General features: G+C 33.5%; 1 protein-coding gene across 1 annotated transcript in view; it reads right to left on the reverse strand.

Moving 5' to 3' along the window:
* Positions 1-465: 465 nt before the first annotated feature.
* LOC124353024 (DE-cadherin) overlaps positions 466-26,365 on the reverse strand; it is an 896,414-nt gene continuing 870,514 nt past the window's right edge. Inside the window, exons 16-29 of the mRNA XM_046802814.1 lie at positions 25,877-26,032; positions 23,735-23,888; positions 21,869-22,056; positions 20,426-20,611; positions 20,043-20,192; positions 14,475-14,678; positions 11,893-12,128; positions 10,538-10,743; positions 10,146-10,285; positions 7,745-7,960; positions 6,919-7,054; positions 6,239-6,451; positions 5,256-5,408; positions 466-4,552 (exon numbers count right to left, since the gene is read on the reverse strand). Of these exons, the coding sequence (XP_046658770.1) occupies positions 4,410-4,552; positions 5,256-5,408; positions 6,239-6,451; positions 6,919-7,054; positions 7,745-7,960; positions 10,146-10,285; positions 10,538-10,743; positions 11,893-12,128; positions 14,475-14,678; positions 20,043-20,192; positions 20,426-20,611; positions 21,869-22,056; positions 23,735-23,888; positions 25,877-26,032 (2,481 nt within the window). The 3' untranslated portion in view covers positions 466-4,409. The remainder of the gene's footprint in view (positions 4,553-5,255; positions 5,409-6,238; positions 6,452-6,918; positions 7,055-7,744; positions 7,961-10,145; positions 10,286-10,537; positions 10,744-11,892; positions 12,129-14,474; positions 14,679-20,042; positions 20,193-20,425; positions 20,612-21,868; positions 22,057-23,734; positions 23,889-25,876; positions 26,033-26,365) is intronic.

The following is a 26,365-nucleotide window of genomic DNA, read 5'->3' on the forward strand; positions in this document are numbered from 1 at the left end:
AAAGTTAGGGCTAAGAAGCCCTCTCTAACACTTAAGGTGGGAACCAACAGCTTAAAGGTGACTTCCGAATCACCACCAAGGGCTGCTTGCAAGGACAGGATCGCTTAGCGGTCACCCATCCAAGCAGCAGCCACATTCGACGTTGCTTGATCTGGTTGGTTATCTTGCGAAAGGCATTGTACCCACTACACTGCGCCATTGGCAAACTCAAATAAATCTTCAATATTTGAAGAAATATTTTGCTTTCTTGGGATAATTTTATGATATTACTAACAGTAACTTCACAAAATCATTAGCAAATGAATATCTGAGATTGAATTGATATTACACAGTAGTTATTTAAAATGATAACGTAAGAGTTAATTCAGATATCGTTTATAAATATCAAAGACAGGTGTGCAGATGGTAAAAAAGACTTAAAAGTCTAACTTAATGTAAAATTTGAATAGGAAGAATAAAACCAAATTTCTAAAAAGTCCTGTATTTTTAAATATCAAACTAAATCTATGACAGTGAATGCGATGGGCATACAATTCAACATAAAGGATATGTAGCCATGGGACTACTTTCACAACATTCTAAATACAATAGGTCAAAATTATGAATCTGTTAAACTTTTTACACAGAAATCATACATGGCAACTTATAATTAATAATAATAAAGGAAAGAAATTACCTCCAAGATAACACAGTGATTCGGCTTGAAAAATTATATACAAAACATTTTTTTAAATATTTTACATTGTGCAAATAATAACAATGAGATCGTATATTAAATAACATTTATATTATTTATTCCTTTACAGTTGGCCCCTGCAGTTACCTTTAACACGGCTGCCAACCTCTGTCCACAAAAGCTCATCAAACGAATATTTGAAGCGAATTCATGTATTGGTCATTCATGTAAAGGGAACTTTAGTTTGGTTTGTATTCAACCACAAATATAATTATTGACATATAAAAATTGATGAAATTCAATTTTTACCAATGTGCAATTACACAAATATTAAGATCAAATCAACATCGGCATGCATGATGTGAAAAATTAAATTATATTTCGAGAAATACTTAAATAAATTAAAAGTTTTTAGTCAAACAATACAAGTGACATCGAATTTACAATTTGAAATTTTATTAATTTACAGAGTAATTAATAAAGCTAGTATGTTTTTATTAACTATTTTTTTACACACTTAAAATAACTAGTTGTTTGCCAAACCAAAGAATTAAACAAAAACTTTGATGAGTTGTTGTGAAATCTGTTAGAAACTCTTAAGATAGCACCGAATACATACGTATACACACACAGCCACTCGCCCTCTTGGCTGGTAGCGGTAATTGACCTATCGTGCTGACACATTCAAGACCTTTGAAGCCTATCTGGGCCTATCCTGACAAAAAGCTCATGATATTTTTATTTGATCACTTTGCATTTACACAGTGTACGATATAAACCTACATTAATAGAAGGTGAACAATTTGTGTGCGAGATTGATTAGTTATTAAATACAAATTAGGCTGCTGTGTTCAAAAATATTTAACCCCAAAATCGAATAGTTACTTGTACGTCACACTGTATTTTGTTTTCATCCATGAAATTTTTTGTATGTTTGAATAAAAACTTTAAATGAGCAACTCTATAATTTTTAACGTTGAACATTTATTTAAGACATGCATTTTTACCAATCTCCAGTTTGGGAATATGAAACAAATGATCAAAATGATAAGCATAATCTAGAAATTAATATTTGGATTAAAAGAAATAATTTTTTTAACGTCAAAATATTTTATAGTTGATTTTATTTCATTTGAAAGTACTTAAATACTATTCAATATAGTAATATAAATTTTATACTACGTTAAAATTTAATAACTCCTTAATAACTTAACACAATTAAATGAAAAATAGTACCTTTTCAATTTCGGGGTTAAATAATTGACTAGATGTGTTTTCAGCCGCAAATAAAAAAAAATACTGAAAAATTAATTTTCAGTTTAGTTGATCACATGCTAATAAATAAATAAAATTGAATTAATAAACTAAACATACATGTTAATTACATATAGCTATCTAGAAATTAAATTTCTCCTCTAGCATACAAATTAACAAAAACTGTATAACAACAATAAATAAAAATAGTATTTTACTATCAGTACAAATTAAAAATATATAATTTTAGAGGTTTTTACTTGTATTAAATAAACTTCATGCTGTGTTTATTTTTTAAAGTAATATCCCATAAATTATTATTTTTCATTTACATCATCGTTTATTATTTTTTCATGCAGAACAAAGATGTGTATATCTTTACAACATAATTGATTGTAAATGTGAATTATAACAATAACAACTACTTTATTATCTATTAAATGACAATAAATTAGAAAATAATATGTATAAAATGTTTAAATTTCAATTCTATTAAAAACCATTTCCATTTTCTCAATGGTGTGCCTTACTCAAGCATGCGAGGGTTATTAAATTACTAATTGTATATTTCCTATTCGGCTGATATATAACAAACATATAATTAAATTAGAGCTTACACTCGATCTCATTAGCTTATTTTTTCAATTTGGTAAATCAATTTCTAACATGCTGCTTCTCTTTCCTGTATGTGAGATGCTGTGTTACACATTATGTGGGTGTCTGATTAATTTACTGTGTTGTATTATTAGTTTTGCAATTTGCAGTTTTCAATGCAAAGTTTTATGTGAAGTTTAATACGTTAGTATTAATTTATTTCCCATGGGAACTTTAGTTAAAACTAATAAATTGAGGATATATTTATGCCAAAAAGGTATCATGTTACACAAACACTGATAAGTTAATTACTTTTTGAAATTGTTTTGTTTTTTTGTCCAGTTAATGTTGTACTAACTGGACATTATGGAAAATATCAGCAAAATATATTAGTTAGGTCAATTAAAAATGACCCAATCTTAAGAATGATTTAAGATCAAAAGAATTTAGGTAAGTACTCTCAGAACTACTCATTGAGTGTATTCCATCTAAAAATTCTTATTAATATTTCAGATCTGGGTAGGGCACATCCGTAAGTTTATCAATCAATGGCATTTAAGTTTAGAAGTATAGAATGAACTTTATACAAAACTGAGAACATGACGTATTCCAGTAATATATATATATATATATATATATATATATATATATTTTTTAATTTTATTATCATTTAATAGCTTTTTATTTCATGTTATGACACTACCTATGGTATAAAATAAAACCAATCACTATAGTAAAAAAATTACACAAGAGTATTATTTTTATCTAAATAAATGAGGAATAATGCGGAACAAAAACTGTTCACCTAATATTGTTGACAATACTTTACCAGTATCACTACAGTATAAAATTAATGCCTTACAATTAATATTTAAATTAAATATAATACAATGCCTTAATTGCACTTAGAGAGAAGTTATAATACAAGGATTTTTCACAAAACTCTTAGTGGTTAATGTAAAATGATGCATTTTAGTTTGTAAAAATGTGCAAAATAGAGAATACAACAAAATAATTTATAACTTGAAAACATATTTACAAATCTACAATTTTGTAATTTGGCATTTGTAATAAACAAAAATAAACATTTTATTCATGCTTGCCCTTGTATTACTATGTATTTATTTAAAACGATAATGATTTCCACACTTAGGAACATACGTGACAATACAAATCTAATAATAATTATTATTCAGTCATATTTGAATACCGTAATAAAGTGAAAATTTAGAATTACCAAAATCAAAAAAGAATAAAAAAAATTATAAACTTATAATAAATATTCAACATAAGTTCCCCTAACTTGGTATAACAATAACATAAGAACACTAATAAAATTAAAATTATTGTATAGTAATTATAATAACTGATAAACATAAATACAATAATTACTAAACATTTTCCCTACAATTAATCCTACAGTGATAATGTACACTCTAGCGGCTCCCCAGCCCTTACTACAAAAAAGAGTAGGGCTCAGTAGGAAAATCGCTTTAAAAAACATCAGTCGCAAATTCATTACAATTAATCACAGAGTTATGCGACGTGAAGGAAATTACAACAAAGAAAGCGGCGTTACCAGTCTCTTTGGTACTTTGTTAGAAATCCATCCATAGTAAAAAACTCGCTAAAAAAAACCGGTGCTTCTTAAAAAAAGTTCACATCAAATCAAAAACGGTGATTTGTTGACGTTTAATTGAGAAGCACACTTAAGTACACGTTCAACGTCAACAACCGACCGATGGAATGTAGAATTAATAAGTACACAAAAACGGCCTTATGAACACTTGGGGAATGTTTGCTTCACGGTGTCAGTCTATCAAGCCCTGTCGTCCGGCGTGGCGGGGGGATGGCACAGTGCCGGACGCGCCAGGGCCGCCGCACCTCAACACCACGACTCTGATGCCGCGTTGTGGAAGTTGTCATCCTCCTCATCACTAGGGTCCTCCCCGTACATGTCGGCCAGCTTGCGGAACCTTGGCCCGAAGTTGGACAGGTAGTCAAAGTTCAGGTCGCCCTCATCGGTTCCTGCACAGAGGATTGTTTTTACAAAATTAGAGGCTGTCAACTGATAAATATAATTGTACAGACAGGAGAAAATAATAGAAGTACAAATTTTAATAGGACTCAATAGAAAGAGTAGGTAAGCACCATAAATACTACAATAGAACTAAAAATACGAACATTCACTTTATTGATAAACAGCTACAGCTCAGCACCCAAGTAAGCTTTCCATACAACAAAACATTCTATGTCAGATTGGTCAATTTATCGTGAAACAGTAAGCTCCAAACTTGGGACAAGGAACTAATGACTTGGCACTTTGGTCTATTAGGTCTGGTGCATTTACATAAGGGTAAGTGATCTCGGACAAACCTGGTGGAAAAGTATGTGTAATTTACAAAAAATACCGGTTTTGAAAAACCTGAATTATAATTAACATCATTAGTAACTGTTTCAATTTTAAAGGATTTTAATCACCAGTTTAATTCCAAATTGATCAGTTCCAGTTTCATCTAATTTTTCAATTTCAGTTCTTGAATCTATTTCTGATTCTAAAAATGAGTAATTATTATTTATAACATATTATTTAATACTTTTTTGTTTATGGTTTTTTTACTGACTGATTTGATTCTTCCTGTCCTCAACTCTGAAATGTCTGGTGGCATTACCTACAAGTACTACACTAGAAGTCCTAGCAGATCTAACTACGACATCATACACATCTTACCTGATGCTAACGAAGACAGAGAGCCGGTGGTGTTGCCGTCACCTTCGTACGCGTAATGTCGCACGTCGTCAAAGGGATTCGTCTCTGGGTCGTTGTCTACTGACTGCTTCTTGCCATCCAGAAATCCACAGATGTCTGGGACATCATCTGGCCCTTTGGGAAAAGTACTCAAGATTATAGCCAATGTCTTGCAAGATCGATAGAAAATACTACAAACATTAATTTAATAATTAGAAAAAATAAGTTAAAGTTAATAGAACATACATACAACATAGTGGTTGTGGTTATTAAAACTTATATACCACAAACAATAATGCATAGTTAAAAAAAAGTATTTGGTTAAATAACGGTATTAACCCTCTCAGTGCCAACATCTAGAAAATGTTCAAGAAGAACCAGAGTCCGTTTAACCGGATGTCTATAAAAAAATCACCAAAAATAAGATTTAATGTTTGCAATATTTGAACTAAATATTTACAAAACGAACACTAAATACAAGTGGCATTGAATGTCAGCTCTATACTGCTTGGCAGCATTATGACTCAGTCAACAATCATCTGTTGCCTGTCTATGTTACTGTGCAGTTGTGTGCTATTTTATTTACGAAGTAGTGTAATCCAGTGTGTCATTATGTGCCGAGTAATCTAGACAGAGCTTTTTTGTAGTATAGGTGTCTCTGATATCAAAACAGTGCAGAGTTCGTTTGGATTACTTCAGACAAACGCGGACTCTATATTCCAGGAGTCAAGTCTGTGATAGTATCAGATTTCAGATGCTCCACTAAGAAAAAGGTGAAATGGAGCTGAATTCAATATTCATAGAAAGTTATTGTTGAGAATTTTAAGATGCAATAAAAGCATTGTTGAGTTTTTTACTCAAATATTGTGCAGTGTGAGTAATGTTCTGATGTTTCGTAATGGATTCAGTAAGCCAAAATAAGACTGAGCTTAAAAAAAGGATATCAACTTATAAAGGGCATATACCTGGTCTTTGAATTAGATGTGTGTTGTTAGGCATCTGTTTCTCGTTTAACGGGTCGTCGTACATCAGTCGTAGTACGTTGAGGTCGTATCCGGTCATGTCACCCTCGCCACCTCCCTCGTCCTCGTAGTTGATGATGTTCTCTCGGATGTCATCCGTATCTTTGTAGAGATCATCGGTCTTCTTGCGGTGAACCACCACTGCCAGCAGCAGAACTGCAACATTCAACACCAGTTACTGATACCAGTAGTTAAGGGTATCACATCAACAAACTTGTATGTGTCAAGTATTGGGCGAATGCACTCTTGGGTCAGAGTGCACAGACTGGCTGACAAATGAACTCCAATTCTCCATTACAGTCACAGAAGGAATTTCTTTGTCTCCATTCATACCTTTAAATATTTCATTTATCTCTGCAAATATCCTTTCTAAACTAATACAATTTTGGACCTAGATTCCCTTTCCCATTGTCTCAACATTGTATTTTTGAAGAGTTCATATGGGAATAGTATTCTCTCTCACATTAAGGTAATTCAGTCTGAACTGGAGAAAAAACACGCCGTATCTCCCCTTCTGAATATACAAAAAGAATCCATACACTATTGAGACAGAAACCTTTACGCACAATGTCTCCTCAATTAGGTATTACAATCTCAGAACAAACCCAATATGTGCTACTTACTTAGCAGAATGGCGAGGCAGATGAGAATGGCAACGAGGAAACTGGTGTCGATTCCGAATGTCACAGCCACAGCCATTCCCTGGTTACAGCCCAGGTCTGCGTTCTTGGACAGACTCGGCATCCCCAGATTGTAAAGCTGAAACAAAACATGAATTTAAATATGTACACAGAAAATGTAGTGCAGAATCTGCTAAATGTGTTTTGAAATTTACTGTAACTCTTCAACTTATTTATGCATTTTTATGAAGACAAATCTTTAAAAATCTATTTAATAAAATACAAACATTTTAGAAAATAACAAATTTAACCTAAGCGTAAAAATACAATGAAATTATGAATATTGAAGTTTGAGTGTCCCAAAAGTCACATCTGCTATCTTAATTTTTTAATAGTTTAGAGTTTTTAATAAATTAACTGAGGTGAAATATTTGACCAAATACAAGAATGGAACCACACTGAACCCTTAAACAAATGGCGTGTGCGGTCGCCGGTGACTACACCACACGCAATGTGTTAAGCTTCCACTTTCTTTCTCAAAATGAAGGGGTAGGAAGCAACTCAAAAATGTTAATGGTATAACCTATTGAAATTAAAGACCTTGATGAGACAAAACCAATGATGTTATTGTATATCCCAAGATGAGATTTGGAAATTCTCAACCACTCAAAATTTAAGATGGTGTGTGAGCTTTTTGGACACCTGTAAATGTGTTTATAAAATTTAAAAATTACTATCAAACAGTAATAACATTCAGATTGTATAATGTTGTTTAGAAACAACCACAAATAACTACATAGCAATGCGGGTTAAGAGGAAAGTGACATACCTTCCCGTTGAATGTGAGGTTCTTGATGCAGCCACTGAAGCCCTCGTCGTGGGGCTTGTGGCTCCAGTTCATGCCCTCAGCGACAGCAGCCAGCTTCATGTGAGTGCCACCAACTTGGAGCGGACCATTCACGTTGAGGAACTCGTTGGGAGGTTGTGGTGCCGTCACCGACATGCAAGTCGGCAGGTTACACTTGTCAACCTGCATGTCTATCGTCTGTAACACAAAGTTCTACTTGTGACTATTGACCTTCTACTATCTGACTTCTAACTGTCCAAAACATGAGTACAGTTAGATTATTTAGACTTAAAATGGTTTGTACATGGAGTGGCAAGAGGTTTGAAGAGAAGTGTGGATTGGGTTGAGTAAGACAGCAGGTGCAGCCAGAAGACTACTAGCAGCATTGCAAATATTAGGCTGATGCGTGTAGTTTCATTGTACTCCGTTAACATTGCACAACTCCAAAACATTGCTCTTTACAAAAATAAAATATTACTATTAAATTATCTGAGAAGTCTACTAGACCTAACCATTTTCCACTAAAAGATCTCAATCATGCATTCGTTGTCATCAGTAATTCATTGTTCAAAACTACCAGGGCAATCAACATCACTTCCTTCATTATCACTAACAATGACTGCCCTCATTTCATTGTCTTCCTCCAAGCTAATACCAAGTCTTTTTTTGGCATAGTCGATGATACTTTCATGACATTAATATTCTTCCTCCACCTTTCTCACATGTTCTCAGCGGGTTTCTATTCATCTTGAGTAATGGTAACAAACTTTTCTTTGGCTATTTCCATAACACTTTTTGTTGAAAATTTAATAATTTTCTTTCTTATACACTCCTTTACCATGGCTCATATCAATTCTACTGGGTTGTGGCCAGGATGATATGGGGGTAACCTTACAGCAAAGTGGCCTACTTCTTGTAATATATTAACAATTTCATAACTTCTGAATAATGGCTTATTAGTTTTTATTAGTTTGTACAGTTTAGGTCGACTGTACTACCTAACATGTCGTGTTGGCAATAACTAAAACAATGTTCTTCTTCAGATTTAGGATGAGTCTTTCTTTTACCCATTTCTTATAGTTCTTAAAATTCATATCTTGGTGATAATCACATGTCTTCAAACATGACCAAGGCATTAGGTACGAACCCATCTTCACCGCCAGTGTGGAGAACAATCAGTAGTTTTCATTTACTTACTGATTTTTTTAAAGCCCTAGTTACACTTTTTGGCTAAATCTTAGACACCACAGAAGACATGTGAAAGTAAGTTTTATCTATATATGCAATGTTATGAAAGGCTTCACAAACTCTTGTTATGTATTTCTTTGCTTCTTAAAGCAAATTTTTACTATATTTTAAAACTTGTACTCAGTACTTGGTGATTTCCCACAAGAATCTGCCACTTTGAATCTGAGCTGCTTCCCTGACATTCCGGCGTACTGTTTTTCCATATAATTATAGATGTTGTACAACATTTTGTGTGCTTGACTAGGAATAACTGGGTTTTTTACAGTTTTCAAAACTGAAGAACTTGCAGTGTCCATTACAACCAGTGATATTTATGTTTTTAGCCACACTAATACGCCTTTTCCTCATGGATCAGACAGATGACTCACTGCGCTGATTGGTTGTGAGGAGCAACATTTGTCCACTGCACAACAAAGGTCAATTTAACATCAACGTAACTATGAGTATGGTTGATTGAAAGTGTATAATGTACATATTTTTGAACAAAATGCAAAACTAGAATTCACTGAAGAAAGCTCCACCAATAAAAGACATGATGCTTGGTAGTGATTCTGTTTATTTTTCTACCTGATTCTGTTTTGGTTATTAACATTTTCACAATGTAAATTTTACTCATTATGAAATGCTAACTTAATCTAACCAGACTTAAATCTTTGATTATTTTATAAAAGATTACAAACTAGTTATAGTGGTACACTTGTTATAGTTTTGTTCTTTCACTATAATTTGTGTGAGGTCTAATTGAAGCATGGTCACCTAGGGACAACTTGACAATATTTACAGAATGTTTAAGAATGTCCACTGCATAGAATAGCCAGGAAGATTGAACTACAGAACACTACCCATATTCAGAGTTTAAAATTTGCGTAGTTGGATATTTCTTGACATGTGATTTCCTGATGTTGCCAGCTTCACTGTACACGCCTTAAAATTTTATGAAATCAAAAAAGAGTTTTAACTTTTTACTTTTTAAAACTTGTTTGAAAGTTATTTTACACAGTCAACTTTTATTTTTAGAATGAAGAATGTCATCATGCCGAATCACTAATAATATTCAGTAGAACCTTTCAACACATGTACTTTCAGGAAGGAAGTAAGTATTTTTAACCTTGTGACATGTACAAAGACGACTCACCGACTTGTTCCAGATGATGTCTATCCGATGTATCTCGCCGTCTGATAGTTTGGTGTGTCGTTGCTCTACTCGCACTGTGCCTGAGCCGAAGTCCACCAAAAGTACGGGGTAGCCATCTTTCAATTCCAGGGACATGAAATCTACAACAACCGACATTTAGTTAACATTTACAGATCCACAGTAGATGCTGAGGAAACCATTAATCAATCTAGAACGGTTTTTGATGCTAAATTAACTTATTTAAATTAACATTGTGTGAGATGATTCTTAAGCTCTGCAACAAAATTCATAAATAAACCAATAACAAAATTGGATTTATCACAGTTTTAAAAATTAACTTTTAAGTTAGAGAAAGTGCTACCAAAAGTTTTAACTTAGAAGGGTTAACCTACCTTGTACGCCCAGCTGTTTGAAGGCATCGGAGTTGGTGGGGCCGACATAGAAGACCAGACCTTCTGGCTTGTTGGTACGCAGCTCCAAGGAGATGTGGGAGTCCTCACAGGAAGAGAAAGGTGGATAGAGAGCCCAGCCATTACCTACGAATCCGATTCCCACAATCTCGCAGTGAGGACCGTCGTACTCTTCCGTGCACTCACACCTATAGGTCAATCAAATTATAAGTGATTGTAATATAACTTATAGATATAAATATATGAAGCAGACTTATACATTCCAAAATTTGCAGAATACATACACATATCTACATCAAGCCCAAAAACAAGCTGTAATAAATATCTATGTAATAATCTTTTCTCAGTTGCTATCCAAACACATTGAACAATATCATCTCTACAGCCATATTATATGTCTAACTGTTCATACTCCTTTATGTCTAAAACGTTATAAGTTATAAGGACCAATAGTCTCTATCGGTCAGTGCCTAACATAATTGAGACTATCCACCAAATTGTGAAGAACAAAAATCTGACTAACTCAATCGGATATAAGATTCTAGCCTGAAAACAAATCAGAGAACAGATCTGATCAAGAATTAACAAGATCAAGAGAGAGAGAATGTTTCAATTATTGCAAAGTCCAAAAAGACAGTACATGAGATTGAATCCGAGTGCAAACGGTTAAAGGTATTGTGACCAATTACTATGTATAGCTATCATTATAAAGACTTGCATGTTCTTATCAATTTAAAACTACAATAAATATTCCCATTTGAATTGAATACTTGGTGTCCCCAGAGCAACTGAAGTGGTGATATTATAATTAAAAAATTACAAATATTTTGAAACAATTTTGACACGATGTGAATGTTGAGTTTGGTTCCACTTCACCCTCCTCTTACTGCAGTGTCTGAAATCTGACACTGTCAGAGACTTGATTTCTGGAATCTGAAATCATGTTTATCTGAAGAAATAAAAAAAGTTGCTGACAAAGTAGCTCAAAATGAACTTGTTTCGTTACATTCTGACACCTACACTACAAAATATAGTGCAATCTACATGAAGAGGTATTATCATTGTCTCATCAGGTACACAACTGAGTGTACTGTAATGTTTTAAACACAATTTCTAAGCAGAGTGGAGCAACCACCTTTTTTGGATTCCAGTAGTCAAGTCTGTGACAGCGTCAGATTCCAGATGCTGCACTAAGAGGAAGGTGTATTGGGGCTAAACACAACTGTCACACTAAATCGACCCTTCCCACCATAGCTACGTTACTTGTTACCAATAGCTTAATTGCAGCACAATGATATTCAGTACTGAATATAGGTAGAACCGTAAGTTATACTCACATGTCACCCACAGGAGTTCCTCCGTTGTAGCAGACGACTTTCTGCGGGACATTGCAGTTACACAGCGGGTCCACGACGGCCTTGACACCCACAAACGATGTGGTGTTAGTGTGCACTGCGCTCGGCACGTTGCTTTTGTTGAGGAAGTTCGTACAGGATGACTCACAGTACAGTTTTTCTACCAGGCACTCGTCTATGTTCACCATCAGCACTTTCAGACCAAGGGTTCTCTCGAGCTAAACACAGATATGGATCATTAGTTTATGTGTGCTGCCAATGTCACTGTGTGTTTTGTTTATGTTTGTTTCTTGGGGGGTTTAGAAAAAACTGATTTCATGTAAAAGTACTAAACCTTTTTCGTTTTCTATAGTGGCTAGTACCCAAAACTGTTTTTAACCCATTTAGTGCCAGACCTAAGTTCACTGTTTTGCAGTGTTTTACCAAAAAGTTTGTTCAAATTACAGACATTAAGATATATTCCTCGTTTTTTGTACCTTTTAGCAGAAAAATAAATTTCTTTTTTTAATTGTAAAACCAATCTTATTTTTATATATTTTTTCCAGTTTTACAGGAGAAAATTTTACGACTTTGAAAAAGATATTTTCATGAAACATAATAACACTTGAAAAAGAAATAAAAATTAACATAAACAAAACAAAAGTTATGACTAATATTTATAAAACTTTTCGATTATATTTTAAAACCAAACAACTGATTAATCTTACAGTATTGCTTACAGATTTTTTCCTTGTAATTTAATTAACTTTGGTTGTTTATATGCCAACAAATGTATAATACGTTAAAAGTTATTGCAGTAGAATTTTTTCTGTGAATGTCCATATACAGGGTGAGTCAGAAATATGGTCAAATATTTTAAGTCGTGATTGTAGAGCTAAAAATAAGAAAAAAATGTTATATAAAGGTAGGTCTGGAAACACCCCATTAGTGAGTAATGGCTGGCAAAAGATTCTGCTTTGTTTTCAGGTTCACCTGGTGAAATTAAGTGATTCTGAAATGTTTTGTTCTTACTTTTTAACTCAAATAAGGTGGATTTATAAAGGAAATCACCTGAAAAATCAAATAAATCACTCTAGAGGTTGTAGTGTGAACAGTTTTTGAGAAAAAGTATGAAATTTGCCAAAAATCTAATAACAAAAATACCGTCTTAAATGTTTGATGTTCAATAACATTGTTAAATGCCCAATAAACAAACTGTTTTTTAATACAGATTGTAGAGGATTTAATTCTGAAAAGAAACCATAATAAGCAAAGTTAAGTAAATGTGTAAAAAAGTTATGTAAATGTTTGGGCTGGAATCTTAGCAGATCATTTAGTCGTATTCGTGCTTCCTCCCAGGCTTAATGGCGTGGTGTACTTGAACTTTTTAAGAGACGAGCTACCTAACCTGCTTGTTGATTGTACCTCTGCATTTGCGCCGAAACATGTGGTTTATGCATGACGGGGCACCTGCGCACTACTCTCTGGCTGTTCGTGGACACCTAAATGAGAGTTTCACAAATCAATGGACAGGCTGATGTTGGCCAGTTTTCATGGCCAGCAAGATCACCGGACTTAAATCCTATGGACTTTTACCTCTTTGGGGACATTTAAAAACTACTCTTCCCCAATAGATACCATTGAAGAACTCTGATTAAACATTTCTAATGGAATAGAAACCATTAAACAGAAACCTGAAGTTTTTGAACGGGTCCGAAGCTCGATGAGAAGACCCCTGAATGCGTGCATTTTGAACAACGGAGGTCATTTTGAGCATCATCTTTAATCTTCTGGTGAGACTTACAGTGATTGTATCTTAGATATGTTTATTGTATTTAAAAATAAAAATTTTAACTAAAAATTTGTTTTTCACCAGCTGTTACCAATCAGATACTCATTCCTTATTATAAAACAGCAAAAGTTTGCTGTGTAGTGTAATACGTGAGGAGTCAATTTCATAACTTTTTTACATATTTAGTTAACTTTGCTTATTATGGTTGTTTCAGAATTAAATCCTCTACAATCTGTATTAGGAAAAACAATTTGTTTATTGGGCATTTAACAATGTTATTGGACATCAAACATTTAAGACGGTATTTTTGTTATTAGAATTTTGACAAATTTCATACTTTTTCTCAAAAACTGTTCACACTACAACCTCTAGAGTGGTTTTATTTGGTTTTTCAGGTGATTTCCTTTATAAATCCACCTTATTTGAGTTAAAAAGTAAGAACAAAACATTTCAGAATCACTTAATTTCACCAGGTGACCTGAAAACAAAGCGAAATCTTTCGCCAGCCATTACTCACTAATAGAGCGTTTTCCGGACTTACCTTTATATAAAATTTTTTTCTTATTTTTAGCTCTACAATCACGTCTTAAAATATTTTACCATATTTCTGACTCACCCTGTAAATAGATATTTGCACTAAAAGTATTAAAGTAAATACCCCTTATTATTTCAACACATACTCAGCAAAAATTCACATTTAAAGGTTAGTGATCAACTTGAAAACATTTATAAAAAAACTTAAGTACAGCAATTCAAGTGTATCAACATTCCTGATCACTACAACAACACTCACCTCTCTCCCATTTTCAACAATAGCAGCGTTGATCTTCTCAGCGGCGTAGTACGGGGAGCCGTGCGCTGAAAACCGCACATCCAGCTGTGACTGGTTGGTGTTGTGTGGAGAGTGTAGCACCGTGAACACATCCACATTATCCAGGCTGGTGTTGAGCCAACGTGCCAGCCTCGCCTGCAGCATCGACTTCTTGCTCATCCCGTGCTGCAACAGGACAGGTCATGTTTAGTGTCACCACAAGAACTACATGTTGGAAAGTAGTAAGAGAAAGGGCTTTATCATTTCTGACAATGATCAACCACTCAGCTGCAGAGGGAGACCTATGAGGTGTATGGGGGCCAATGGAGTTTGCAAGTCGTGTAATAACCTTTAGAAGGATTGAATGTGCAATTAACTTGTTTACTCCATATAAAGATGGTGCTAGAAAGTGAGACCGGTTTGCCTGCAGCAGGTGTGGAATATTCTCCTTCCACTGCTGTGTAGGCTGTTCAGGGCCTCTGTGGCCTTCAGGTACATTCCTCTGTCCTGCAGGGTGTCCAGAGTAGTGTTTACACCTAAGCACAGGGGAGGTCTAGCCTGGATCTATTTAAGTCCTTTAGGCCGATATGTCAGTCTTCCTTTCTTCTAAAAACCAAGGGGAAGATGATTGCTCGGTTTGTCTGGGAGGGATCTCTTTTGGATCTCCTCTACATCCAAATCAGCATGCTTACACTCCAGGAAGGTCATGCGACCCAGCCCTGCATCAATTGGTATGCAGGATTGAGAAGGCGCTAGCAGCAAAAGAAGTAGCCATAGGTGTCTTTCTGGACATCGAAGGAGCTTTTGACAATACATGCAGTCAGGCAATTGTCAGTGCGGTCTCAAGACGTGGTAATGATGGTCAATTATGTGACTGGATATGTGGGGTCTACTTACATATAGGGTGGTTACTACTACTCTTATGGGAGCAAGCTTTAGTGCAAGGACAATGAGGGGGTTGTTTCCAGGGTGGCGTCCTTTCTCTTCTTCAGAGGAACCTAGTTTTACGACCTGCTTGTGTCTTTGAACAGCAGTAATGCGTGCACAGGGGTATGCAGATGACATAACGGAGGCCAAGACGGCGGTAGCTAAGGTGCATGGCAATAGGCTGCTTCTTAGAGGAAGATAAAGGGTGCAGATTTTGTGTCTGGGATTTTGTGTCTGGCTAGCATCCAAAGGATGGCTTGCCTTGCTATCACTGGGTCTTTTCCTAATGTGCCAAGCACAGCTCTAGACTCAACCTCGCCTCCTTGGATATTATCATTCAGGCTATGGCCAGGAGGCGTGCCTACTGTCTTCAGCAGGTGGGAATTTGGTTGGCCTCAGGCAGAAACAGGGAGCACTGCAGAATTAGCATCCTGATTCAGAGGAATGCTCTGCACATGATCTCTGATCAGATGCCACAAAGACTTCCCTTCGAAAAACCCTTCAGGTTTGTTTTGGAATGTGCTCACCTTCGACTGCGATTTAAGAGTAAGATGATTGGTATTTTCACAGATAGCCATGCAGCATTGAAGGCGTTGGACTCTTGTGTGTTCAACTCCAAACTTATCTTGTCTGAGATTGCTATCAAGTACTTTCTTCCCTTGACAGAATCAAAATTGTCACTGTTTGTTGGGTTCCTGGTCATGAGGGGATCTCAAGAAACGCAAGAGTTGGGCTTGGCGTCTAACAAGATGGGACCTCAACCATTCTGTGGTATTTCTAGGTGTTAATCTTTTGGAACTGTCTTGAAATAGCAAGGGAGCGCCTTCTTTAGTTGTCTGGACAAGGGTGGTAAATTTCCCAGACATTTCCCTAGGAGGACCTGATCAGTTGTTTTTGGTGGTTTATAGAATCGCTAAAACCGTACTGGTTGGCCTCATGGTATACTTCTGGGGTGCAGAAAAGGCCCTTGAGGTTAAGTGCATGGCAATAGGCTGCTCCTTAGAAGAAGATAAAGGGTGCAGATTTTGTGTCAGTTTCATACAAATTTAAATTGCTTCTCAAGTACAAAAAAAAAAAAAAAAAAAAAAAAAAAAAAAACATCTAGTGTACCTCAAAACTTACATTTGCCTTAACAAAATAAACATTAGGGACATTTATTTTCACTACATTTTGAAGCATGTATTGATGAATCCCCTATGTTACACATAACATAGCTGTGGTGGATGGGGTTGTACAAAACTCGGTTGCTTCGCTGTGCACTTGATGAGACAATGAAAATACTTCTTCATGTACATTACACTAAATAGATGCTGTGTGACCAGATAGAGGTCATTCATAGCCTATTTGTCCATGATGTTGAAACGATGCAAAGAGTTTGTTTTTCGAATGTCTATAGGTCAGTTCATTTTTGAGATATTGTGTGGAAAGAAATATTTGCAGCTAAAATTCTTACAGCCCCTTGAGCGAGTCTTCACTTAATTAGTCTTAATTAGGAAATAGTTTAATAAGGTTCAGGAATCTGCATTTCCACTTTACTATTTCATCAATTAAAATACACAGATACGTGCAAACCATACACAAGAAAAATATTTGTTCAGTGTCATCTTTTCAACAAACATTTAACCATACAACCATAGCCATATAACCAGCTGGTTGTAGGTAGACCTAGGTTTAAGTCTTAATGAATATAACTGACTAGTTTTGAACAACTTTTATAACTGATTTTATTTTCAAAAATTACACACAAATGTATTTTTAATAAACAGAAATAGTAAAGTTACCAAAAGACTAATTCAGAGGGAAAAATGCTAGGTGTATGGGTTAACAATAAACCATGTTAATATTAATAAAGATATTAAAAAAACATATGTATATATGAGATATACATAAATATTGTTTTTCTTGATAAGATACTAAATGATAAAATGTCTAATACAACTCAGTGAAACAATGTATATAGTAAACTTGAAACAGCCCAATTAAATTACTAACAGTAGGCCAGTAAATGGAATGGACGAAACATATGTTATGGCTTGAGGCAAACAAAGAAGAGGTAGCACAGAGGTAACAACAATATCTTTGATGAGAGGACAACATATGCGATGATGACATTGTCAACATGTAAATACCGAAGTGGGGGATTGTGATTGTCCCGATGCACAATTACACACATCATTTATCGATCACCCCTTTATCTTCAAACAGAATACATGTTTACATTACCATTTCCACTCCAGCTGCGGGCTTTCTCTTATAACATAGAAATTTATTTTTGTATACCTCACTAATCAAATAGATGTTGTTTATGATTTCATTAGAACAAACAGTGGAAAATCTTAATTATTTTATTTGTAGATGACAAATATATGTTTTAGTTTCATGACATTGAAATTCGCATTTTCAATACTATTTTTTGAATAAAAATTATCTACTATTATTTTTCAAATAATTAACACAATTAATAATAAGGAAAAAAATGTGTTATTGGTAATATTGAATTTATTCTCAATTTAATTAAATAACCCAATAGAAACATAATTCATACTTGGAAAATACTCAGCAGGACTAAAACTGTAAAGAAAAATCAACACAAAAGCAGTGGTATATAATTAATGAGTCCATAATTCAATAAGTAAAATAAGAAAGCTCAGAAAAATCATACAATGGGAAGATTTTATATTAATTTTTGAAATATTACAGCTGCAAAAACAAAACTGGAAGAATACTACTAGGTCAATGAGACCTATGGTTTCACGTTTCAAAATTATTAGGTTGTCTCAAAGATAGGTCATCTTCTTCAAATAAATTATCTCCATTTGTCTCCAAATTATACAAGATCAGAAGTCCAATTTACTATTTATCCTGGTACATTGGAAAAATATACCTCTGTCTTATTTGTAAACATACGTAAACTAAGATGCTGCAAGTACTTTACAATAACAATTACAGGGCATATTAACCATTATAACCATTAAACCCCCCCCCACACACACACGCAGATGTAAAAATTAAAATGCATTGGATATTTTAAAACTTTAGGAAATGTGTCCAAATGGCAAACAGTTTTTAAATTTTAATCTAATTGCAGATAAAAGCGGTTTGTACCATAGTTTACATTCAAGGAATATTTACTTGGAATTCATATCATGAATTCATACTCAAAATGAATTTAGATTTAATCTGTGACAAACATTGAAAAAATAAATTAAGAAAATGTCTTGTAATTTCCATAAAAATTCTTTTTTAGTACTTTCCAATCATTTGTCATAAAGACAGGGCGGTTGCCATATGAATAGTTTAAAATGAGCTCTTTATCAAAATATTGAATACCTACAACAAAAAAGTAGGTTCCATTGACTAAAAATATCTCCCAAAAATTTATATCCACAATTCTTAAGCTTTAAACTATTCAGAATATACCCGAAAATGAGGAATTTACAAAAATTTTTTTAAAACAAATATCTTGTTACTTGTCCACTGGTCGAGTAGGTAGGGGCCAGGCGTGAGGGAAGTGGGGGAGGGGATGTGTAAATATTATCTGGACTGGGTTATGGCGGCAGGAAACTGCTGTAATGCTGACATTAGCATACAGATGGCCACAATTGCTTTGTACACAACCGTACCACCCACTCATTAGTTGTCTAGGTCAACAGATAACAGCTTCTTTGTCATCAAAGCTGCTGGAATTCTCCCCTTCCAAAGGGTGTTGCTGGTTTTTGTGCTCTTGAGTTTACTAAAAAGGCTTTTATTAACCTTTGGATGAAGAATATTAAATTCTACTCTTTAATTTTAATGATAACGGGAACCAATTAAGGCTTAGTAAATGCTGTACAATAATTTAAGCAAGAATTTAAAATAGTAATGATATTAAATAACATTATTTTGTTGATTTTAAATTATATTTGATTTGAATAATATAAGTTTTTTAATGGGAATACATTTAATGCTAAAACAAGCAGATAAGATAAAGGTTATGTTAAATTATTGAGGTGTCCATTTAATACTGTAAATTAATTACTTTAATTCACTGTAATAAAGACTACACTAATTAATTGATAACATTAGTTGCTAGATTAAAACTATCCTGTTTGACCAATTATAATGAAGCCACATCACTTTTTTAATAATAAATGTTAAATTTATGTTTGTTGTAGAAGTATTGAATATTTGTGATCAATTAAACATAAAAATGTAACTTATTCATCATAAAATAAAAATTCTAGTAATAAAATGTCAAATTATACCCTTACAGTTCAGTATTATTGTCAAAATAATAATTACTTCATTTAAAACTGGTGTTTTAACTCTTTAAAGGGCATAGATTTTTAGGTTGTTTGGAGATAATGCTTACTGGTTGAAAAATCATGACTGGTGGTTGAAATACCAACCAGTAAGCTTTAACTCAAAAAGAATAATATTTTGGGTGCACATAAGGAAATATCAACCAGTAACCTATAAAGGGTTAAGATACTGTACACACTTAAGTTCTCAAAATGTTGTCTGCGATTTGCTTGTCGTATTTCAGGAGTCTTGATCACTAAGTAATAAATACAAATACTTCATATAAAATTACAGCTTGTTAAATATAAACTACATTTTATATCTACTCAAAAGGCTACTCACTGAATCTGGAGTGATGAACTCCTCCGCCGTGATACCAGCAAACCGGATAGAACCGGATTTATCCACAGCCTCCTCGGGTATAACCTTGACAGTGACGTTCACAACAGCCTCCACTGTGTGACGTGGTATCAGTGGAGCTTCTTCTGTCACCTGGAAGGAGAGAAATGTATGAACATCAAATCCTTATATTCCAGCAATCTGTAGTCCAGAATGTGCTATGACGCAATGTGGAGAGGATTTTTGAAAACGTCAACTGATACTTTAGCCTTAACCCGACATTCAAGCTACTAATACCTCATTTAATCTTAAAATTCTGAATTCACTCACTTCTAATTAATCATTAAATTCTGGTTTTTCCTGAGACATAAATAAAATCACCTTACCAAGAACTTGAGGAGGTAGGAGTCTTGAGGGGTTCCTCGCAACATGGTGATCATGCCAGTGGAGTCACTGAGGTCAAAGTTCTCGTGAGAACGGCCGTCTGCCCAGCGGAAAGTCTTGTCCGGCAAGTCCCAGTCGTCCAGGTCCTCCACGTACACCCGTCCAATCTCAGTATCCGGAGCCTCACCCTGCATATACATGACAAGTTATTGCTGTCCCAAATTAATACTATATGTATTTAGATTCATTAAGTGTTTGGTGGAATAGGGTAAAAATAAATTAGATATGAACTTGGATTCTTTACAAATTAATTTACATATTAACTGTTATGTTATTACGTTACTAACTTTATGTCAATTAAATTATGTAAAAAATTTAGGTCAAAATGATAATATAATCATGAGACCTAGTAGAATGCTCAAACTTGTGATAGAAAAGGATCTTATTTCATTAGTTTTTTGTTTAAGAATTGGTACAGTTAAATGCATATTCTGAAAGAGTATCAAAATTTAAATGATCTTAAAAAGTTAAGAGCCAGCAACGTTACAACAATTAGTGATAGGGAGCCAGCATAAAACTCATGTAAATGGAGCACTGGCAACACTGTAATTTTGCTTTTACTAGAGTATAAAGTTAACACCACAAGGTAGGGTACACTGTTGCTCAATAGTTCTAGTCAAAAGTATTTGTTGCCAACTGTTGAAAATTAAACACAACACAGAATAACAGTATATACTAAATAAAAATTGCTTACTAATATTGTGCAGCGGTCATAGCTTTCTATCTGATATTGAGTTTGTAAGGGTCACAGGGTTTGGTGATACACTGACGGAAAGGTTCCCTTCTTTTGTGTTGAGAGCTGCTGCTTCAGGGAGAGAAGGGGACAGAAAGGAGCATTTAGAATAGTCAAAGTTTTGGCTGTAGAGAATGTTACAGACAGAATTAAATCATATTTAAATACACCGTTCAAAAATTTTCATACATAACATTGTTTTCTTTTTAGTTTGCAAAAGTTGGTAAATTACCAAAAACAATTATCTTAACCTAAAATTTGTAATCAGGACTTTTCACCTGTAGTTTATGGGACATGTGTTGTATAGTACACTTGATTCTGTGCAGTGACATTGTATGGGTTTATCTCACCAGCCTGGACTTACTGGGATTTTTAAAATGAAATTTATCAAGTTAAACTCTGGCAAGTTCATCACCATGCATTGACACCTGTGCATGGTGAAGAAGATGAACGACTCCAATATTCAAAACATAGTTTTCTAACATGTGATGATGGCAAATGTCCGAAATCCTGTTATCCTTTCAAATCATCCATCATTAAAAACAAACTTTAAACAAACAACTTTATGTATTGTTAAATGTTTTATGTGGCCAAAAGAAATTGTCATAAACCTATATCTGTTCTCAGACATGAACATCTTTTAGCTACAAACCTTGTAATTGTAGATGAAGATGTCGCTTGAACCCTTCTTCATCGCATTGTCGTTGACATCTCCGATCACCACTGTAAGTGTGCTGGTGCCAGTCATCGCCGGAATGCCGTTGTCGGTGATGGATATCTGCACTTGGTAACTTTTCTTCTCCTCCCGATCAAATGTCACTAGAGCTGTCAAATCATTACCTGCCAAAGAAAAACACATTCGTAAAAGTTTTCCTCTATAGATTGGTTTATTACAAATTCCACTTATTTATTTCCAAACTATACATCTGATGAGGAATACTTGGGAGATGATAGTTTCATAAACTATTGTCAAATACTTGATTCTTCTACTATTACTAAAAACAAAACTTTAGAAAATTATCTTGTTATAATTTAAAGTGTCTTCTATTAACAACTCTTTTTTAGTAATGGAAATTACTTTAAATTCAAGTTGACAGAATTACAAATTGTAAGCAAGTATAAGTTAATAGATAATGATCGAATTAATATTTTGGTAACTGAATATTTTACCAAAATCAAAAAATAAAATTTTTTTATTAATAATTACTTAGCCCAAAATGGCTCATAGCAACTCATTCATGGTGCAGTCCCAAAATGGCTCATAGCAACTCATTCATGGTGCAGTCATTATATAATTTATTAAAGTATACCAACTTACTTTGTACCATTTGAGATTTTGGCTTCTGTCCTATACATAGACATTTTTATAATCAAGTTACTATTATTATTTAAAAAGGTTAAATATGTCTAAAATTCAAATTTCTTTAGTTACATCTTAAGCCATCACATAGTGTTGTTGTTATAATACAAAACAATACATATTGTATTTACTCAGAAACCATAAATTTATGTGCTGTCTACAAACATAGAAATGCTATTTTTCTTTACAAAGTGTGCATTGCAACAGTATAAATTTAACTGATTTTATTGATAATTCACAAAAAAGATCAAAATGACTTATTTTAAAAATCAATTTAAATGATAAATTGTAAACTTAAAATTAAATAAACCAAAACTCTTAAATCTTAAAATACAATAAAACTGCTTAAAGCATTATAAGCTACAAAATACTACAATTATTATAAATTAATTTACTTAAAACAGTAATAAAATCTATATAGAACTGTTTACAGATAACTATAATTTTATAAGATTTACTCAATGAAAGAATAATCATAATATTGCTTAATTATTAAATTAATTTTTTGGGAGGACAAACTTTGGTGTTCCAAAACAAATTATAAAGATAATTAAACAAATGTTTTGGAAGATGTACTGAAAATTAACAAGCACCACTGTTTTATTTATGTTTACTTAAATTAAAACTTAAAATTAATAGAGACTTAAGGTCATGGAACTAAGTTATTTTCACCTTAGATGGACAATCATACACAATATAGACCTTTAAGGGACTTCAACATTTACTATCATGTCAAAACTAATATATTTGATTTGTTTTAGTAAAAAAGGATATGTGTCAGTGTGGGTTGGCCACAACTGAAAATATTAGTTTCTGTGAAAATACAATGTAGTTATATGAACTAAACATTTGTGTGATTTTGCCATCCAATAAAAGCAAAACACATTTTTTACTACCACCAAAATGATTTCCGTGTAGTTTTATCTCAAAAGATTTAATATTGTGATCAATAAAAGCAATCAAGGGAGTGATATTTTATACATATATCACACTTATTTTGAATCTGTGCACACATCATATAAAATAATGTTGATTTTGCTCCTTACTATCTAAGGCTATGAGAAGTAACAATCACATCTGCGACTGATGTGTCGGACAAAATCTAAAGCATACTGGACACAATGGAAACAATCTACTTCTAGTAACAATTTAACTTACCAGACACGCCAAACTTTGATTGGATCTCGGAACTCGCTGAGCCGGCGATCGCATACTTAAAAGGGCCTCCATTTTCCGGTCCATCATTGTCCTTGGCGTTGAGTGTGGTTATGATACCGGGTGGCTGGTTCTCCCTCCACACGACCGGCCCGGGCTGCAAGACAGTAGTTTGGTTAATTGACACCCTGCTTGTTGTGTTGAAATCTATTTTTATTGTTTTCCCTTTCAGAACTGATAGTGATTCATTATTGAAGAGCAAATTTTGAAACAGATCACTGATGGTTTTCTTGAGTACAAACAATCCATTGTCATCTAAAGACGTAGTTTTGTTTTCCAGATACACACTGACATTTAAAAGATTTCCATGTGTTGTTAATGACGATACAATATTGTCGCATATTCCGATTATGATACAAAATGATAACTTCATTACCACCATGTTGAACAATCAACGATCACAACAAGATTGAAACAAAAAGGGAAATTCTGAACTGCTAAAAGTTATTTCTACAACAAGGAGGTGCCACAATGGACAGAACGGCACTAACGAGAGTACAAAAGGCACCAAATGAGGTGGTTGCCACCTGACAGGTGACTCACCACACACAGACACAAAACGGCTAAGTCAATTATTCAAAATGGCAGATGTGCCAATACGTAATAAACTCCACAGGTGTGCCACTGTGTTTATGTCATTGCAGAGTGACTTTAGGCAAATTTCAAAATCTGTGTCTATGATTTAATTAAAAATAATGTCACTTTGATGGTACTTTTGCCAAAATAATTCCAAATAAACATAACCGCATTAAAATTGTTCAAACAGGGCTTTACTTTGGTATATGATAATATAATTTATTTTTAAAACAACTCATACATATATTATTCTATGTTTAAATTTTATGTTTGCTGTTGTGGTTAGTCTGAGCTCATTTTTATGATTTTTCAATGCCAGGAGACCAATTACTTACTTACTTAACCAAGATTTGTTCTGTACCTCAGGTTTATTAAAATAAAAGAATTTATAAGAATCAATAAGCCCACTACAGCACAGAACACCAGAACTAACAAAAAATAAAACATAAAAAGGATAAATTTTACATCTATCTTTGAAGATTTACAAATTATTATCAATATATATTTATTTAAATGTTCAAAAAGACTGTGTAAAAAAATAATTTTACAAGCTAATTATTACTTTAAACATAAAAAAATTTGAATTAAATTTAAGTTTGTTTGCAAAATTCAGAAATTGTATTATTAGTGCTTGGGTTTTAAACAATAAAGTATAATTAATATGCTCATAAGCACTGGCTAAAAATGTTTAGTCTGTTGTCAAATACAACATACAAAATGTTATATCCTCAGTGAAATTTGAACAACTCAGCTTTTTTAGTTTGCTTCTTAATACATTTCTGGAATACAAAATCCTTAGACAGCAATTTTTACCAAAAAACTAATTGGTATTAGTATTAAATTTACATTGATATATATTTGTAGAGCCCTGTCACAAAGTAAAATATCAATTTATCACTTGCATATTGCCAGGAACATAACCATCTAATGAAAAGAAAAACAATAAAGTGTACATTCTATTATTATAATTTTACCAAGAATTATTTTCATGTATATTACATATATGTACTGATAGTAATATTATAAACTGAAAGTTAAAGAACATTTCTGTCATGCAGAATTTTGGTTCTGTGGTGAGTTGACTACAGTTTAAAGATTTATAATCTCTTGCAACTGAATATGATTTAGTGTGACAAAATTACTTACTTCATAAAAAAAATTAGTTTGGGAAAACTAAAAATACTTTTAACAGTAATCCCTCAAATTGTGTAGTACTAAACAAAACCAAAACTTTGAAGAAAGCTATTTCATACCACTTTATATGAAATTACTTAATCTGGAATCATTTAGCACATATACATGAAAAATTAAATAAGCTCCTGGAATAAGCAGACAATTTTAATGAGTGTGATTCAAAATGAATTGCATTGTAGGTCGTGTTCTTTTGTTTGATACACCACTGTCCATCATAATATCCGTTTAATGGTAGAAAAAGACTTCAATCAGACTGTACAAGTTTGGTTGTGACAATACATAATTACATAAATAAATCAGAATGCCCAGACTCACAATGTCGAGGTAAGGCTCATTGTCGTTGATGTCTATGAGGTTGATGAAGACCGTGGTGGCCAGGCGCAGAGCAGTCTGTGGCGTCCCATCCTCGTCATTGGCTTGGATCAGCACTTGCCACACGTCAAAACCATTTGGGGGATCTCTGTCCAAAGGCTGAAACAGTAGTTGGTATAAAAATACATATACCGAGAAAATAAATTAAAATCTTTTAGTTCGAAGAAAAAATGCATATAAATAGACTTGATTTCAAATTCACCATAGCACTTTTTTCCATAAATGTATTATTATTAAAATTGCAAGTACAACACTGAATAGCATGTATGCAATTTAATCTCTTTTCTCTTCTACATGACATCCATAAAAATAACAAAAAAAACCTAATGACTATTTGCAAGCAAATTATAAATATTAAATTATAAAAATAGTGCATGGATAATTACTTTAGGAACATAGCGTGACCAATATTCAAATTCCAGTTTGTCCAGT

This window comes from Homalodisca vitripennis, chromosome 1, assembly GCF_021130785.1.
Source record: "Homalodisca vitripennis isolate AUS2020 chromosome 1, UT_GWSS_2.1, whole genome shotgun sequence".
NCBI classification, from domain to species: Eukaryota; Metazoa; Arthropoda; class Insecta; order Hemiptera; family Cicadellidae; genus Homalodisca; species Homalodisca vitripennis.